Raw genomic sequence first — 16,656 nt, 5'->3', positions numbered from 1 at the left:
TTCTTTGTGTGGGCAGAAGGGAATGATAAGCTTTCTGCAGGAAGGGAATTCCCTGAAGTGGTTCACCACTGGGTGGGGAAAACAGTAGAGCCAGACAAAAGAAGTAACATCTGAAGCCTGGGAGAGGGGAAGAGGTGGGCCCACCCTTTTCAGCAGCCCATGACCATCAGATTCATCTCGCTGCAACTGAGCTGGCTAAACACAAAGGAAACTGGGATGCTTCTGTTTTGTTTGAGTTCATGAGCAGTAAAAACCCAACCCCTGTCCCATCAGAAAAAGCAGGCAGGTCTATAGGCATGAAGTTCACTCTGAAAAACAGTGCTCTGAATGTGCGGTGTGGGAAAATGGCCCTTTGGCTTCCACCAGCCTCAGAGAAACATAGCAGTGATAGCTACTACAGGACATAGAGATTCAGCTGTATTTCACTCAAATAAAATATGCTCTGTTTCATTTAAGCTTTTTCCTCTTATAATTTTACTTCAAATTTGTAATAATGGAACCATAGAATGGTAAGGGTTGGAAGGGACCTTAAAGATCATCTGGTTCCAACTCCCCTGCCATGAGCAGGGACATCTTCCACTAGACCAGGATGCTGAGAGCTCCATCCAACCCGGCCTCCATTACCCATCCAGAACTGGAGTTCTTTACACCATTACTTTTACACTATTACTTTTTTTTTTTTAAGCAAATCAGTATTTAAAGGGAGTCTGTATTTATCTGACATATCTGGATTGTTTTTCCTTCCCCACAGATAACAAACCCAGCTTTAGCAGCTTTTCAGACAAACTATTTCATCCTTTATGTCTAGGAGTCCAAAAGCTGGAACGCGCTATCTATTAAGGGACAAGGGTTGGTGTGAAACTAGTATTGTCAGGCAGGAGGCTCAAGGAGGAAGCTGAACCTACAGGTTCCAGACAACTTTTTGACCGGACTCCAGCACTGGGAGACAGACTTCATGATTTTACACAGCTGTACAATGATATAGGCAAATACAACATAGATCACGGGAAAAAATTGTACTCTCATCCCTTGTGGCTATGGAAAGGGGAAAACTAAGTCTTCCAACCTCGCCTCTACTGCCTCCCCATTCCCTTCTACAGCAACAGTGCTCTTAGTCTATTAAAAGTGAACAAGTGACTAGGAAGATTAGATGGAAGGAAAGAAAAGTTCACAAAATTGAGACACGGACAAACTGATGAACATCACACTGCTAGAACAACTGTATACAGAGACATTCTTCTGGATCAAATTGATTTTATTTAAACTTAATGCTGTCATTTATATGATAAGAAAACAAAATACTAACTATAATTCAGCAAAAGCCAAATGGATAGTAGAGGGCAAAGCTTGGTGGGGAACAGCAGATAAGTGAAAGAAAGCAGGAGAAGCACCTCCAAGAAGTCTTGGAAAATGTACTTTCAACTGAGAAAGCCATATTCAAAGGCGAGAAAAGAGAAGAGGGGGCAGAAAGAACAGCTATAGCTATTTCACTTGGAAATTTTTAAGTTTTGTTGGACTGAGACTTAAAACTCAGATCCTAAGATGAGATAAAACTAAAGTTCTCATGAAATATGCATGTAATAAATGGATCATTAAAAGAAGATTAAAATTATCTCACTAGATATATCTTTCACTGTCTTATGGAAAGAACTTCTCAGATTTTCACAGATAACACAGAATGTCTGAGGTGGTATGGGACCTCTGGAGATTAGTGTGTCCAACTCCCCAGCTCAATGCAGGGTCACCTAGAGGAGACTGCTCAGGTCTATATCTGGTTGGTTTCCAGTATCTCCATAGCCTCTCTGGGCAACCTGTACCAGTGTTTGCTCATCCTCACAGAAAAAAAAACCCCAAACCAAACAGGCAAACAAACATAAAATAATAAACAAACCAAACCCCCTTATTTCTTACATTTAAATGGTATTTCATTTTGTCTCCATTGGCTCTTGTCCTGTCATTGGGCACCACTGAGAACAGTCCAGGGCTGCGTTTGTTTTGGTTTGTTTTTTTTGTTTTGTTTTGTTTTGTTTGTTTTTAAACTCCCCGCCCCCCCAGTCGGGTACTTTCGTAACATCACCCCTGAGCCTTCTCTTCTCCAGGCTAATTCACTGAGGCAAGCCAGAAGCGACTATGCTCTTTACACAGTGCACTCCAACCTTTTATATCACACCATACAACACATCTCATGTACCAGTCTACTCAGACTAATGACAAACTTTACTTGGCTGTTTCCACACTCCATGCCTGTCCAGCCCTGTAAAGGGTTCAAATCATGTTGAATGATAAAAGTATCTTAAAAGTTTTATTTTTTCACTATATAGAAGCATTATGAGTTTCAGCCCCAAAGAAACCACATTCACAAGCAGCAAGTTTATTACAGAGTTGCAACACTGATGAACACTGATGAAAGAGAAGTTACCGCTATTCTAGCTTTTACTTTTCTTCTTAGTGCTTTTAACTGCTTTACATAGTTCCAAATTAGGAAAAATTATAACTCTTTTTTCCACGTTCTAATTCAACACTAGAAAGCCCTTTTTGTCAATAAAAAGAGTATTTACTAAGGAACATGCATAGATAGTTGTGCCATGAAAACTCATACCATGAACACAATCAATCATGCCAGCAAAATTTATGTACGGGCTGGTCTGGCACTTGCTTCTACCCTGAAACATGGCATTCATAACCAGTTGGATATCTAACAAGGATACTGAACATGCCAGACCAGGACTGCAATTTCCTGATATCCAGACAGCTCAGAAAGGAGGGTACACAAAATTTATCACAATCAGAAACAGAAGTTTTGTATCAGTGCTCCTTTTCCTAGAGGGGCGTGCAAGTTTCTGATCCCTGCCAATGTTGTTTAATCTACATTCATAACTTCTAGTAATATATTGAGTGTTCATGCTAATATAATAACAAATTCTAGTATATCTGTTCCTTGCTCTTAAGAACTAACAGATATTGATCATATGTATATGAAACATATACTAAAACCCACAAATTTATTTCATACATTCACTCAATGCAGACAATGTAACAGTGTTATCTTGCACTTAAACTATGACGTGAAATTCACAAACTGCAGATTTTATGTTCATCTTAACTTCTGAGATCAGGTTCTCAGTTTTCAATTCAATTATCAGTATTCTATTTAATCTCTGTTTTTAAATTTTTTTTTTAATAAGAGTAAAATTTAAAGAAGCTGAACTGACTGCATATTCATCACAATAAACGCATGCTGCCAATATTTATTGCAGTAAGCAACTGAAGGGGACAGCAGGAGTGGAAAAACATAAAACAAAGCCAGCTGTGATCTCATTAGCCAAGCTCATTATGTAAGACCTCATTAGCTACTGTCCCACAATAACGTTAATAAACTTCATGGACACTGATGAAGAGGGATCAGGGATACAGAAGCTGAACAAATCATATAGCACTACAGCACACTGTCAACTCAGTGGTTAGAGTTCTGGAATGCAATTGGGTACGATCTCCACTAATGCACACTGCAGAAAACCCGTGGTCGGGCTTCGCAAAAAAAAAGCCCCTATCGCAGGGACTTTGTATTTGCACAGGACGAACAGGAGTTCGAACATGAACACATACAACAGGGTGAGGGACAGGGCATATGTTACACAAAACTGAAACTCCAAAATGCTTCAGCTTCCTTCCCTAAGTACACCTGATGTTATAACAATTAATACTTCTGCAATGTGAGAAATATGAACAGAATTTTATTTTTGGCTCTTAAACATAGACTTCATCTTGATTTCTTGATTTTGGTCTGTTTCTTCAGCTTGTAAAAAGTTTAACTACTTTACAGTTTTTGTATTAAGTTCTGAAAAAAATGCGCTGTAATTATATGAAATTTAATAAACTTTGGCTATTCCAGCTGACTTTGGGGGATTTTTCCCCTTTTCCATCAGCTCTGTCAAACGAAAGACAAGCAGCATTGACACGTACAAATCTTTTACTGACAGCCTGGAACTTAAATGATAATCAGCTACTACAGCCTCACTTAGAAGGATCATCAATCAGGATATCAAAAATTTCATAGATAACATTGTTATAACATTTTAAGCAATTTTGCAAAATGTCCCAGTATTTTAAGCCAGTGGAGATTTTTTTTGACTGTGCTGTTTTGAAACAAACCTGCAGCTTAGAAAGTTAAAAATATTCTCAGCTTTCTCCTCTTCTGCAGTCATCTTCACTTTCTCATTAATTAGATCACATTTGAATGTTACAACTAACTGTTTAATGCTGCACTAGAATGGAGAGACCCTTTCCATTAAAGGCAGTATAAAAGGCTTTGATGTTGGTTTTAACCACTTAAAAGGTATGACTTTCCTGTTCCTGTTAAAAGAAAATTTATATCTTTAATGTCCAGTTCAAATTTCAGCATTTCAGTTTCTACTGAAACTACAAATAAGCCCAGACATTTTTAACAAAATATTTTTTCCAGCCTAGCAAAAAAAAAAAAAAAAAAAGAGAGAGAGAATTAACTGAATAGTTTGGTTCATGTTCTGCACAGACTAATATCTAATATCTTCTCTTTTCATTCTAAAGGAAGATAATTTCTCAGTCATCCACAGGGTAGCTAATCACCGATATACTTTCTGTTTTGTATGAAATGTCATTTACAAAATAATAATGCAACACAGCTATGACAGCAAATAAATCATGTAGCAAAGGTATTTTCTGCATCATTAGTCCAAATTTAAACATGAGTAAAGAGAGTATTTTCCATGATCCTGAACATGTAGCATGAGTCCTGAGAAACTGACTTGACAAAGCCTCTGAAAAAGTCCATCTTTCCTTCAAACAAGGTATGAAAATTTCTGTGAGGTTGACGCAAGAAGAGTCCCAGAGAAGGTCACGTGGCAATGCCAGTCTTCCAAGAAGATCTAATAGAAGTTAGTTTTTCAATACTGTAAATCTATTTAACATGAGTCTCCCTATACTAGTCTCTAGAAGACACATTTTAAGCCTTTGGCATACATTCATTAATACAAAGGGGCAAAAGCACCTACTAGGGGACAGATAAAACAAAATAGCCATACTATGCAGATTGTATCAACAACAGAAACCTCAAACTTCTGAGTGATAACTTAAGATAGATTTTTATAAAAAAACTATCACAAAATTACAAGTCTAGCCTCACATTCCGGAGCCCGAAGATGTACAGAAGTATTATCCGTCGACATCTAGAAATATTTTAAGACATTACATAGGTAAGAATAACCAAACTTTTGAAATTACCTTTTTTCACTCTGGAAGGGATATCAAATATCCCAGGTGAGAATTTACACCATCTGCAACAATCATGCTGAGCTATGATGAGCACAGCAAAGTATGCCCCAGCAGGCTGTGGTAGAATTTGTCCTCTTTATCCAAGAGGTTGGGGTGACATCAGGAAAAAGAGACCACAAACATTCACATTTCACTCTGAAGATGCATGTGTATCAATGGTCCAAAGCCACATGGCGATTTCCTCAAGGTCCTGAGAGGACACGGTATCGGAGAAGCCAACATCCCTTTTTATACCATTCTACTCCCTATTTTCATTTCCCCCCACCTCTGAGAAAAGGGAAATATAAGTAAAACTGCAGGTGAGAAAGCAGTAAATTAAAAGACCAAAAATTATGTTCAAAACTTCCCTTCTTCATGAAAGAGTACATAACAGCCATCAACTAAGCTGCATACAAAAAACACCAAACAAAACAAAAAACAAACAAACAAAACTCATACCACTCTAAAAAAAGTGCTGCTTAATATTTCACTATCTTTTGGAAAAGGAGTTAGTGTTACAAAACCACAAAAAGCCTCTGCAGTTTCAGGGGAACTAAAGCAAGTATGACTTCCAAAAACAAGAGAGGTTATCTTTCTGTAATCCCCACAGAATTTTACTCTGAAAAAAGAAGCATGTAATCATTGTCCCTTTCCACATAAACAGACCTAGCCTTGAGAAGTAGAGGTGTGTGACCTAATATCAAATGTTATTTGTACATTTCAGGATAAAAGGATTTTGATTTGTATCACATAATTCATTCAAAGCAGGTTTAAAAGTTTAAACTGATGTATCTGCTCAGTGAAGTGCTTCTTTAAGATAGGGTAGTACAAAACCATTGCCTTTTGGGCAGGGAGAAGCTTCAGCAGACATACTTGCACAGCTCACTGGCAAATTTAGAATAGATGAATTAAGTAAACTTTTTGCAATCAAGAAAAGTAAAGTCCCTTGTCAAGAAAAAAGGATTAGATTTGCTTTGTACCTGGAAAGATAATCGATTCTGAAAGTTAACATTTTCAGGGTAATTTAAGTGCAAACAATAAAAAACCTCTGGTTGGAATGCATACCATCCATCCCTTAGGAATCTGCTATATCAGTTGGCATATCTACATAAACTAAGTACAAAAAATAAACCCCAAAGATTAGACTTACTGTATTTCATGTCTTTTTCACTAAGTTATCAGAGATGTGTAATATGGCAAAATGAGAAAACAGAAATATTTCTCTGATTTAATTTCAGTGACAGATTGGGTTTTTTTAAACAAAGAAAACGGGGGGGGGAAACCCACCTACTCATCACTGCATTCGCCTACATCATTAGGCGGCTACTGCCTTCCACGTAGAAAAGGATGCAGTTCTCTGCTGAACAATCATTTTAGTTTCTAAGCCATGATTTTTGCTTTAAAATCCATTTTGACATCTTCAGGAGGAAATGCCCTGCAAGTTCATAACAGCCTTTAGGAACTGAAGTTAGATTGGTAGCACTTCCTTCTAAGGAACTCGTAGTTTAAGAACATGGTCATCAAAAGACACAAGTAACCTACTCATCTTCAGAGCAGAGGAAGAAAGATGAAGGAGATTATTAGATGAAGAACATTCCAGCTACTCAGAATACGACCTCACGCTAAGAATACACCTCTTGCAAGAGCAGAAAACATTTGACATAAGATGAAGATGATTGTTGATACCCCAGTGAAAATGCTCAGCTTACTGACATCAGTGTTTACACATAGAAGCTTGCTACAGTGAGCAGCAAGTTACACCACTTTGCCACAGTGCGCAATATAGATGTTCAATATTGAACAACCTACACCACACCAGAAAACGTGACTCATGAATGTCCTCCAGTCACACTGGTTCTCAAAGTGGGAGGCATGGAGCAGGTTGCCAGCAACTGCCAGAGCAGATACAAAGCAATGATTTGTACACACATATGCATATGAACAGTCTGTTTAAATAATTTTCCAACATCCAGCTTTTGAAAGACTGCACAATTACACAAACGTTCACAAAAATCAAGTTTTAACTGGCTCAGGAAGACAAAAAAAAAAATCTCCTGTTTGTTGAATCAGTGCAAGTGTCAAATTGTATCAGAAGCGATAGGGCTCTGACTCACGTTCACAGAGAAAAGAGCTGCACTGCTTCAGCCCTTCTGGCTTCCGACCATCTGCTCTAACCTTCTTTCACAGCCGCTCACCCTGCAACTGAGTTGACAGAAGAAAACATGATTGTGCCTGAGACAATTCAGTTCAGCCGGAATCTCCACTTAAGCCCACCTTTCAGGGGAAGTTTAATTTGCCTGCCTGAACGGAAGCAACTCCAGTGCAGACACTTTGACCCCTGCTACCTGTGGAGCGAGGTCCAAGTAGGAAGGCAGCTGGCAGACCAGGGCAGCGTTAACTCACAGCAGCAAAGAGGCCAAGCTTGTCTACTGTCACTCTGGAACTCTGAAGCCTGTGCATCGATACAAGACTTGCCATTTAACAAGAAGATGTCTGTTTTACGTACCCTACTGTGTCAAATCTGTCATTCAGCCTTCATTTTGCCATCCTGTAACCTACAAAAACAGTACCCCCAAATAACCATAGACATAAAAGGTTCTTTTCTCTTTGGAGTATGTATAACTATCTGAATAAAAGCAGTAAGTATGAAGTGCCTTGGTTTTGCCTCTCTTTATTGCGCCAATAAGGGACTTTACATATATGTAAATACAGTAGTTGAGCTGGCTAGGTATGGCAGTGAGATCTGCCCTTCAGTTATGGATGCTATCTTTGCTCTGGGGAAAGGCATTTTTTTTCCAGGCTTTTCATGCAGCTACTTTTACATGAGCACTGAATAGTTTAAAAAAATACGTATGAAAAAAAATACGTATGTCTGTGTAATAGGGCAAGGCAAAGAAAAAATGGAAGTTCAACACAAAGCGAAATTTTTAAGAAAACAGAAGAATAGCTAAATATCATGATGTTAGAGTTAGAAAATATATTTCCAAGATAAAATAACATACCCATATTTTAAAGACAAATTAAGTCATTCACGATGCCTCATACAGAGCATTTAAAAATACGCACCATATTTCAGAATACCTCAAGCACAGTATCCCTCTCGGAACCCAAAACTGCTCACTATAATTCATGTCACATTTAATAGACAAGTTACAGAAATAAAACTTCTTGTTATCCGCATTCTCTTCCTTTGGAAGGGGAATGAGGCAGAAATTATAAATATTTCACCTACTTAAAGCTTACAGTTTGTTGTTGTTTTTCTTCTAAGCAACTTCTGGCTTACCTCTGAAAATGAAAAAGAACAGTGAAACGATAAAAGGAAGAAGTGGTGATATACTTGGAGTATATGAGAGATAAAAGTGAACAGAAAGAAAGGAACAAAATCAGCTGAAAGTAGGAGCTGGAAAAAGTAGGCAGGAAAAAGCACAGAAGCACATAAATGAAGAAACCAAGATTACAAAGGCATAGCTCAATGTCAAAAGCTATACAGGCCAAGATGTATGACATACGTTGGCTTTCGGAGCGCTAGGATTTGTTGCTTCAGAGAAATGTATTTCTCTCCTGGAGAGGATTCCAAAGCACTTGAGATACAGCTCTGGATGAATGGGTGTCAAGAGTAAAATACAAGGAAGGGGGTAGAAAAATCACGTTAGAGGAACAAATGAAGCCCAAAGGATAAAGGACAAGTGTCTATGTCAGCACGATGCTTTCCCAGGAATTAGCTGTTAAAGTCACCTCTTTCCTGCTTCCCTTCTTCACTGCTTGCAACCAGGGAATGACTTGGAACATGAGTACCTATTTTACAGCTTCCAAAACCAAAGGGAATAAAATAATTTATTTCAACTGCAGCAAAAAGACCAAACAATTCCAAGAACATACAGAGTATCTTCCTCTTCAGTGAGAGTTTGACCTTACAGTTCAGACGCACAAGGCACGTGGCCATTTACAAATCACTTTGCCCCATGTGTACACAAAAGACTGAAACACATTTCTGTCATATTCTGTAAATAGCTGGTTAACGAGAAGCATCATAACCAAATCAGCCAAATAATGGAAGTGACACTCTAACAATTCAAGATGTTATCAACCGATCAATAACTAGTAACTTCAGACTACTACAAAGAGACACAATTAGAAACTGCTTCATAATAACAATTCTTAACCAAATAAACTCCTCTCTTTTCTTTGTAACGTTAACAAGTGTCTGCAGTTCAAACATCACAAACGTGCTGAACACCATTCTCATAGTCTTAAGGTTTATTTTTAAATTAGCCTTTGGAGGATGAGTAATAGTTTTCCAGTGTAAGTGCTTTTTAAAGACCAAAATCTACCTTATTATTATAAAAATGAAATATCATTGCCACCCTCTACTTTGATTTTCCTTAAAAGGAGAATGCAAGTGATACAAAAATGACTCAAGACCAGTATGCACGCACAGAATTTATATAGTTATATACAGCCAAAGATTTTTCCCTGCTTTGAGAACTTCAGTTAGAATAAGCACCAATTTTATATCAAAAAGCTGCAGATTGACTAAAAATGTTGTCCATCACATACAGTTACACCGCAAATAAGGTCAAAGACGTGACAGAAGTTGTAGTGTTCGATTCTGGTGGAGCACGTAACTCACGGTAGTAAAGAAATCAGGTGATGAACAGCTAGCAGCGCATCCTGCTTTAGCAGTTCTGAATCATGCAGCTGCAGAGAATACTTATCTCTGAAGGATCAAAGTGCTAAAATGTATGAATAAACTCTAAATGGTGGCTTAATAAATTTTACAGTCTTGATTCTGAAACATTACAGTTTTGATCCTACGTGTACATTCTGCTATCTGCAGGAAGTCCAGTGCTTGCCTTCAGAGGCTCTGCAGAAGGTGATGAGACCGCACACAGATGCAAGTGTCAGCCCACACAGAAAAGCTTTCCAAAACCAGGCCTAATCATGGCAAACAGAGTAGAGCAGCACCCAGTCCTGATGCAACACCATCAGGTTACACCTTTAATGCCTCTTTAAAACCAGGAAAGTAAACACACTTGCACGGATACCATCACTGACTGTGTCAACTACTCAACTGACGTTCAAGCAGCTTCACAATGTCTGCAGAAGATTTACAATTAATAAATCCCTCTAGAGTAATCTGGAGCCCACTAAAGACAATTCGTCTGCTGAGCTCATACATATGTAACCACTGGTTACCTGCTGAGCATTTTTACCTTCTTCACTACTGCCAGTATGTTAAGATGGGTTACATTTAACTGGTACAATTTGGGGTTTGCTAATGTCACTATCTTCTTCCTTGAAGACGCCAAGTAATGAATGCCCTTTGCTGTTCAACTGCATCACTTAGCAAAGTGAACAGAATTTCTGGAGGCAGCGCTGAAGCTTGCTTATAAATAATAGTTCCTATTCAAGAAAACAGTAAGAGCTGTATAAGTATTCTGAAGATTTTTTTTCCTGCCACAAACCACAGATCAAGTTATAACAGTTTAAAACAGGCAAAGCAGCATTAACTCTTCAAAAAGAATTAAATTACTACAGCTGGTGTTTTGGCAGTGTGAGCACCTTTGTACTTGATGGTTTAAAAAATTGAGTAAATAAAAGTTGAACTGTATCGTTCATATCAAGTGCCTAATTCTTCATTGTCATGCATAGTTAATTTCGCCACTCCAACATAAGCACAAAAAATCAGTATATTTGATTTGCTGTCACCGTGTGTTCACTTTGTATAGATGAAAAGGACTCCTGAAGATTCAGCGCAACGGAGAAAAAAGCAGTCGGACAACACCAGAAGGCTGCTTTAAAAAAATCCAAAACTCCAAAACAAACATAACTTCAGCTAAGACCAAACTCACATATAAATTTTCATCACAAACAGAAAGTAATGCTGTTACCTAGTGGTGGAAAGCTAGGTACATGGAAAATTGTACAGCTTTTTTTTCTTTCAACTCACTTGGAATTCTCATCTACAAGCTATTAAACGACTACAAGAGAAAAAAACAGGCCTAATTCATAAAGTAACGAAAGATATACTTTTCTTACATTCAGTTCTGTGACAAAGGGTTAGTATTTTTCACCTGTCAGTTTTGATTCTCAGCAGAGTAATTGACCGACAAGATGCTACATCATTTCCTGAGCGTCCCAAACCTGCTGTTTCACACTCCTCTTGCAACATCAGCAAGAGCTGGAAACCTGCAGTATAAAAGCGCTACAACCTTAATCCCCAAACTTCACAGAGTACGATAACCAAAACAGGATCGCGCACCCCTCAACATCTTATCAGATCATATTTTCAATTATACAAACCAACACTAGCTGAATTCAGTCAGCATTCTCTATGACATCTGGATAAATATGTTTACTTTGCTTTCAGACAGAAAATCAACAACTAGAGGACGAGAATGAAGATACTAAGACTTTAACGTCACTTACTCAAATGCAAAGAAGAGTCCACTGGTGACCAAGATGAGAACAAGGGTCAGGTAGAAGACTCCAGTCTGTCGAGCCATCATGATCCTCCCATTGCAGAAGAACTTGTTTCTTCCAGGAAAAACCTCCCATTTTCTCTTGGGAGCCGATTTCTTTTTCTTATGGGGAGACTCCATGGGAGATGAAGAGCTGTGTGTGCTGATCTGACTGTATTCGCAGTCTTTCATGGGCCCACTACCACCTCCAGGAGTCATCAAGAGAGAGTAAAGTGTGGGGAGAACCCCACCAAAAATATATACAATATATGTACGTGCAAATATTCTTCCGACCAAGACAACCCTCTCCACCAGCCCCAGTTAATAAAAAAAGCAAATAAAAAGACGCACAGTCTGCTACCAGACCAGCAGTAGGTGTATCATGCAAACACCGGTTAACTCTTTAGGAACCACAGCTGTCACATCGGCAGCGCTGGAGAGAGATCCTTCCTTCCTCCGCCAGTTACAAAACAACCACGTAGGGCAATCCTTTGCAAAACAACTTAGCACAAAGCAAGACCAAAAAAAAGTAATTATAAAGCAGTCAGGCTGTCCAAAAAAAAAAAATCGTCTTTTTTATTATTTTTCCCCAAGTTTATTTTCAAATGGGAGGGGTTTTTTTTCCCCCTCCTTCCCACGCACACCCTGGGAGCTCTCTCCGAGGGTCAGAAGGTTGGTGGAGGCAAGGCTCAGCGATCGGGTCTATCGTTTCACAGAGATTCGTTATAATCCTCCTTCGCACAGCAGATTTCGCTGCTAAAAATGCCCATTCCTAAAACGCTCCCTCAAGAGACACGCGTAACAAATCAGTAAGCAAAAGAAAAAAAAAAATAATAAAAAGGCAAGAAAGAAACCACGCTGCAGCTCCAGCTTCCGAGAAACACTGCTCCGAGCCTTCTTCTTCCTGAAGCCGCAATTTTAGCGGTGGGGAAGCGCTGGGCTCCCCGCGGGCCGGCCCTCCGCCCCGGTCACGGCTCCTCTCCCGAGGCAGCCCGGGGCACGGCCGGTCCCCGGCAGACGCCAGCGCCTCGGGAGCGGGTCCTCATCCTCCCTCTCCCCCGCCGCCTCACAACCCCCGCCTCGCCCTACACAACAGGTCCCCGCCGCCGCCTCATGCTGCCCCGCGCCTCAGCCCCGCCGGGCGGGCGGCCGTGCGGAAGGGACGCTGCGGAGAGGCAGCGGAGAGGAGAGGGAGGCTCGGCTCGCCGGTGGGAGATCTCTGCCGGGACTTCTCCCCCCCCCACCCCTCACCATCCTCGCCGCCCGCCTCAGGGCCGCCGCGGGCGGCCGCAGCCTCTCGCCCACGGCCCGCGGCGGTGCCGGGCCCCCCCCCGCATCCTGCCCCCTCCCCTCGGCGCAGCCTCCCGCCGGCGGCCCTAGCTCCGCCGCGCTTCTGCCCGGGGCGAGGCGAGAAAAACGCCCGGCTCCCCCCTCCGCCGGCCGGAGAGCGGCGACTTTTTCTGCCCTCTTTCTTTTTTTTCCGGAGCCTCTATCCAGGCTTCTCCCCGGCAGCCAGACCCAGCAGCAGCAGCTGCCACCTCTTCATCCTCGGGGGGAGGCGGGAACCGCCACCGCGGGGGGCGGGGGGGAGGCGGGGAGGGACGGGACCGCACAGGCGCGCACCCCCCGCCGCGGCCGGCCGGCCGGTCGGTCAGTCGCTTCCCCCGGCCCGGCCCGGCCCTTTCTTCGGGCGCTGGAGCGCGGCGACAGCGCTACCTCTTCCCCACGGCTGCCTCGGCAGGGCCGGGAGCGAGCCGGGCGGCGGGTACCCGCGCTCGGAGCCCCGCTGCCGCCACCGCCCCCCCGGGGTACCCGCTTCAGCCCTCGCCTCCCCCGGCCCACGCAAACAACCGCGCGCCGCCCCCGGCGCCCGCGCGCGCGCACACACAGGCACGCGCCACCGAGCCCGCGAGCGCTGTGTCTGCCGTCAGCCCCGGGCGGCGGCGGCCCCGTCCTCGCCCGCTCCAGCCGCCGGGCCGAGGCGAGCCAGCTGTGCCGGTGAGCGCCGGGGAAGGAACAGCCCCGCCCGCGCGGGCCGACCGCCCCGTGCAGGCTGAGGCGCGGACGCCCCGGGGCACGCCCCTCCGACCGCTGGGAGCTGTAGTTTCGCTTCCGCCAAGCGGCCCCGGGGGCGAGGGGGCCTGCGGGAGGGACTACAAGCCCCAGCATGCCTTGCGAGCCGCCCCGGCGGGAGGGGGCGGAGCGATGAGCGTCGCTTGTGGGGCTTGAGGTGACTTCGGCCGGCTCCGTTACGTTCCTGGAAGAAGCGGGCTCGCCCACCGAGGCTGACGTGTTCGCACAGACCCTTCCTCTGTCCTGAGTTCAGGAGGCTGAAACCAGAAAGGTGCGAGCCTCAAAGGAGAAGCTTTTCCAGAAACAGAGCCCTGCACCGAGCCCTTCCCGCGCGGCGAATGGCACCGGTTGGCGGGGTCGCCTGCGGAGAGCCCAGGGAGGGCGGCAGGCTTCCCACGGCCCAGGCACAACCGCTCTCAAAGCTGCTTGCTGTTGTTTCTGCCTGGCAGGATCTCCGTGCGCGTCCAAAGAAGGGCAACGAAGCTGGTGAAGGGCCTAGAGCATAAGTCTTACGAGGAGCGGCTGAGGGAGCTGGGGCTGTTCAGTCTGGAGAGCAGGAGACTGAGGGGGGACCTTACTGCTCTCTACCACTACCTGAGAGGAGGTCGGAGCGAGGGGGTGTCAGTCTCTTCTCGCAGCAGCGAGTAACAAATAACAGGGTGAGAGGAAGCGGCCTCAGGTTGCGCCAGGGGAGGTTTAGATTGGATATTAGGAAAAGTTTCTTCACCGAAAGGGTTGTCAAGCACTGGAACAGGCTGCCCAGGGAAGTGGTGGAGTCACCATCCCTGGAGGTGTTTAAAAGACGTGTAGATGTGGCGCTTAGGGACGTGGTTTAGTGGTGGACTTGGCAGTTTTTAGGTTAAACGGTTGGACTCAATGATGTTACAGGTCTTTTCCAACCTAAATGGTTTTGTGAGCCATGAGAGATAAGTGAGCATACACGGTGCTAACAAGGGTTTGTTTCACTTTGATGCATCTTTTACAAAGGTTTGCAACTTGCTAGCGGAGCTGTGTAACCTACAGAGAATGGACTAGTTTGGGACATGTGGTAGGAATCAACCCTCAGTTCTAAAAAACCAAAAGCACACTGAAGAAATTTCTGGAAAAAGTTAAGATATATTGCAATCAGCCCGCATCTCTCATGGCTGAATGTTGTCCTCGGAGAGACACCAAAACCACAGTGTGAGGATGCAGCTGAGTTCTCGTACATAGGCAATGTGTTTTCTGTTCTCATAATTCCATTTCTAATTTTGGAATGGAATATTTATCCCCTTAATATGATAAGCTAATTCTTTATCCATAAACAGTGCCTGATAACAAAGGAACCATGGAACAGATTGACCAGCAATGCATGCTCCCCCTTCCTTGGAGGAAATTAATTACTTTGGTAATCAAATTACACAGAGTAGCCTGTTAGACACTCTACTGGTGAGTCTACGATCCGTTTTATTGATACACAAGAAATGTTAATGCCACATGGGAAAAATTTGGAGGGGTGTCTCCCTCTGCAACGTGTAAAGGAGTAGTCCTTTGGCAAGTGGGCAGCAGGATTTAAAACCAGTTTCTGATATCATCTCATGCAAGTGCATCGCCATCCTTTTTCCCCACGTGTAATAGATGCTGCTCCATTATTCCTTCCCATCTCCTCCTCCTCCTGTATTGCCTGTTGTCAGCAGTTTGCCTGCTATCTCGTAACTTATATATCACAGCATTTTTTATTCTTTGAAATGTTCTTTATAAACAGCTAATAACTTTTCTATCTTCATAAATACAGCTTCAATATATGCCAGCAGAAGGCTGCTGACAGAAATTCTGTGGCTCTCTGACAAGCATTTTTAGTCTTCATCAGGTTTTTATTAGCACATTGCTGGAGGTCTGTCTTCAGTGCTTTGACAATATTAATGACTGTCTGATGTCAAATGGCACTATACTCTCTTGAGATTATGAAATATTTTAGACATTCGCACACAGAGCAAACAGTTTATGTAAAAATGTCATTGTTGGCTTATCTTCACAGGTAGCACTCAGGCTAATTTCAGAAACACTCTTCAGAAGCAAAACATTTGTAAACAATACCAGCACCTCCTTCAAGCTGCTGTCTCACTTCACAGTATTTCCCTTGGGTTTTAAGACATTATGGTTGGGAAATCAACTTCAGTCATGTTAACTGAGAGAAATACGTAAAGGAATTTGAGGAGTTCCTGAAAAAATAATTCTAAAAGTCAAACTCGGAGCACACTTTTACGTTTAATAGTGAATCTACTTTGATTCTGACAGGATCATCCAGTACCACGCATTGTATTTTTCACGTGATAGCCTGTTCTAGTCCCTAATCAGTACCAGTATAGCATTGGAATTTAGAGAATCATTGAAGTCCTTTTGCAAACATTATGAACACACTATCAATACCTCTTTAAAGTTGCTTTTAAAACAATTTGAAAACTCCCCTGCAAAAAAAGACTGTATTATACAGCTAATATTTCACACAATTTAACATTATTATTGAAAGCATTTGTTATCATGTATTCACAACATTAATGAAAATTGGTTTGAGGCACTGAATAGATTAAATCTTAAATGCAGTAGATAGGACATATTCTCTCCATAAAACTTTGTAGGATCAGCTCTTATAGTATGTATTGTTCTGATTTCTTATATGTGACTCGGGTTGATCTCGTGCAATAGATGAGTATGTTGCAGCAACATTAGTTAGTTTAAAAAAAACCAGACAGACTATAATTTTGTTAGGAAAATGCTAATGAAAGAGCTGTTGCCACTGAAACTTGCTACCTCTTACCCTGTCTGCAGTGTAGAGGTGTCATAAGGGCAAGTC

At 42.5% G+C, this 16,656-nt stretch overlaps 1 protein-coding gene across 5 annotated transcripts in view; it reads right to left on the bottom strand.

Moving 5' to 3' along the window:
• The window catches only part of ZDHHC14 (zDHHC palmitoyltransferase 14), a 107,669-nt gene extending 94,654 nt beyond the window's left edge, over positions 1-13,015 (bottom strand). Inside the window, exon 1 of one of the 5 annotated variants that reach the window (XM_075413859.1) lies at positions 11,719-13,015. In XM_075413859.1, the coding sequence (XP_075269974.1) occupies positions 11,719-11,969 (251 nt within the window). In that variant the 5' untranslated portion in view covers positions 11,970-13,015. The remainder of the gene's footprint in view (positions 1-11,718) is intronic. The other 4 variants (XM_075413860.1, XM_009936066.2, XM_075413858.1 and 1 more) reach the window with 4 other exon arrangements.
• Positions 13,016-16,656: the final 3,641 nt, after the last annotated feature.

Source organism: Opisthocomus hoazin, chromosome 2, assembly GCF_030867145.1.
Source record: "Opisthocomus hoazin isolate bOpiHoa1 chromosome 2, bOpiHoa1.hap1, whole genome shotgun sequence".
NCBI lineage: Eukaryota > Metazoa > Chordata > Aves > Opisthocomiformes > Opisthocomidae > Opisthocomus > Opisthocomus hoazin.
Note: the sequence above shows the minus strand (reverse complement) of the source record. Positions and strands in the feature narration are given on the sequence as shown.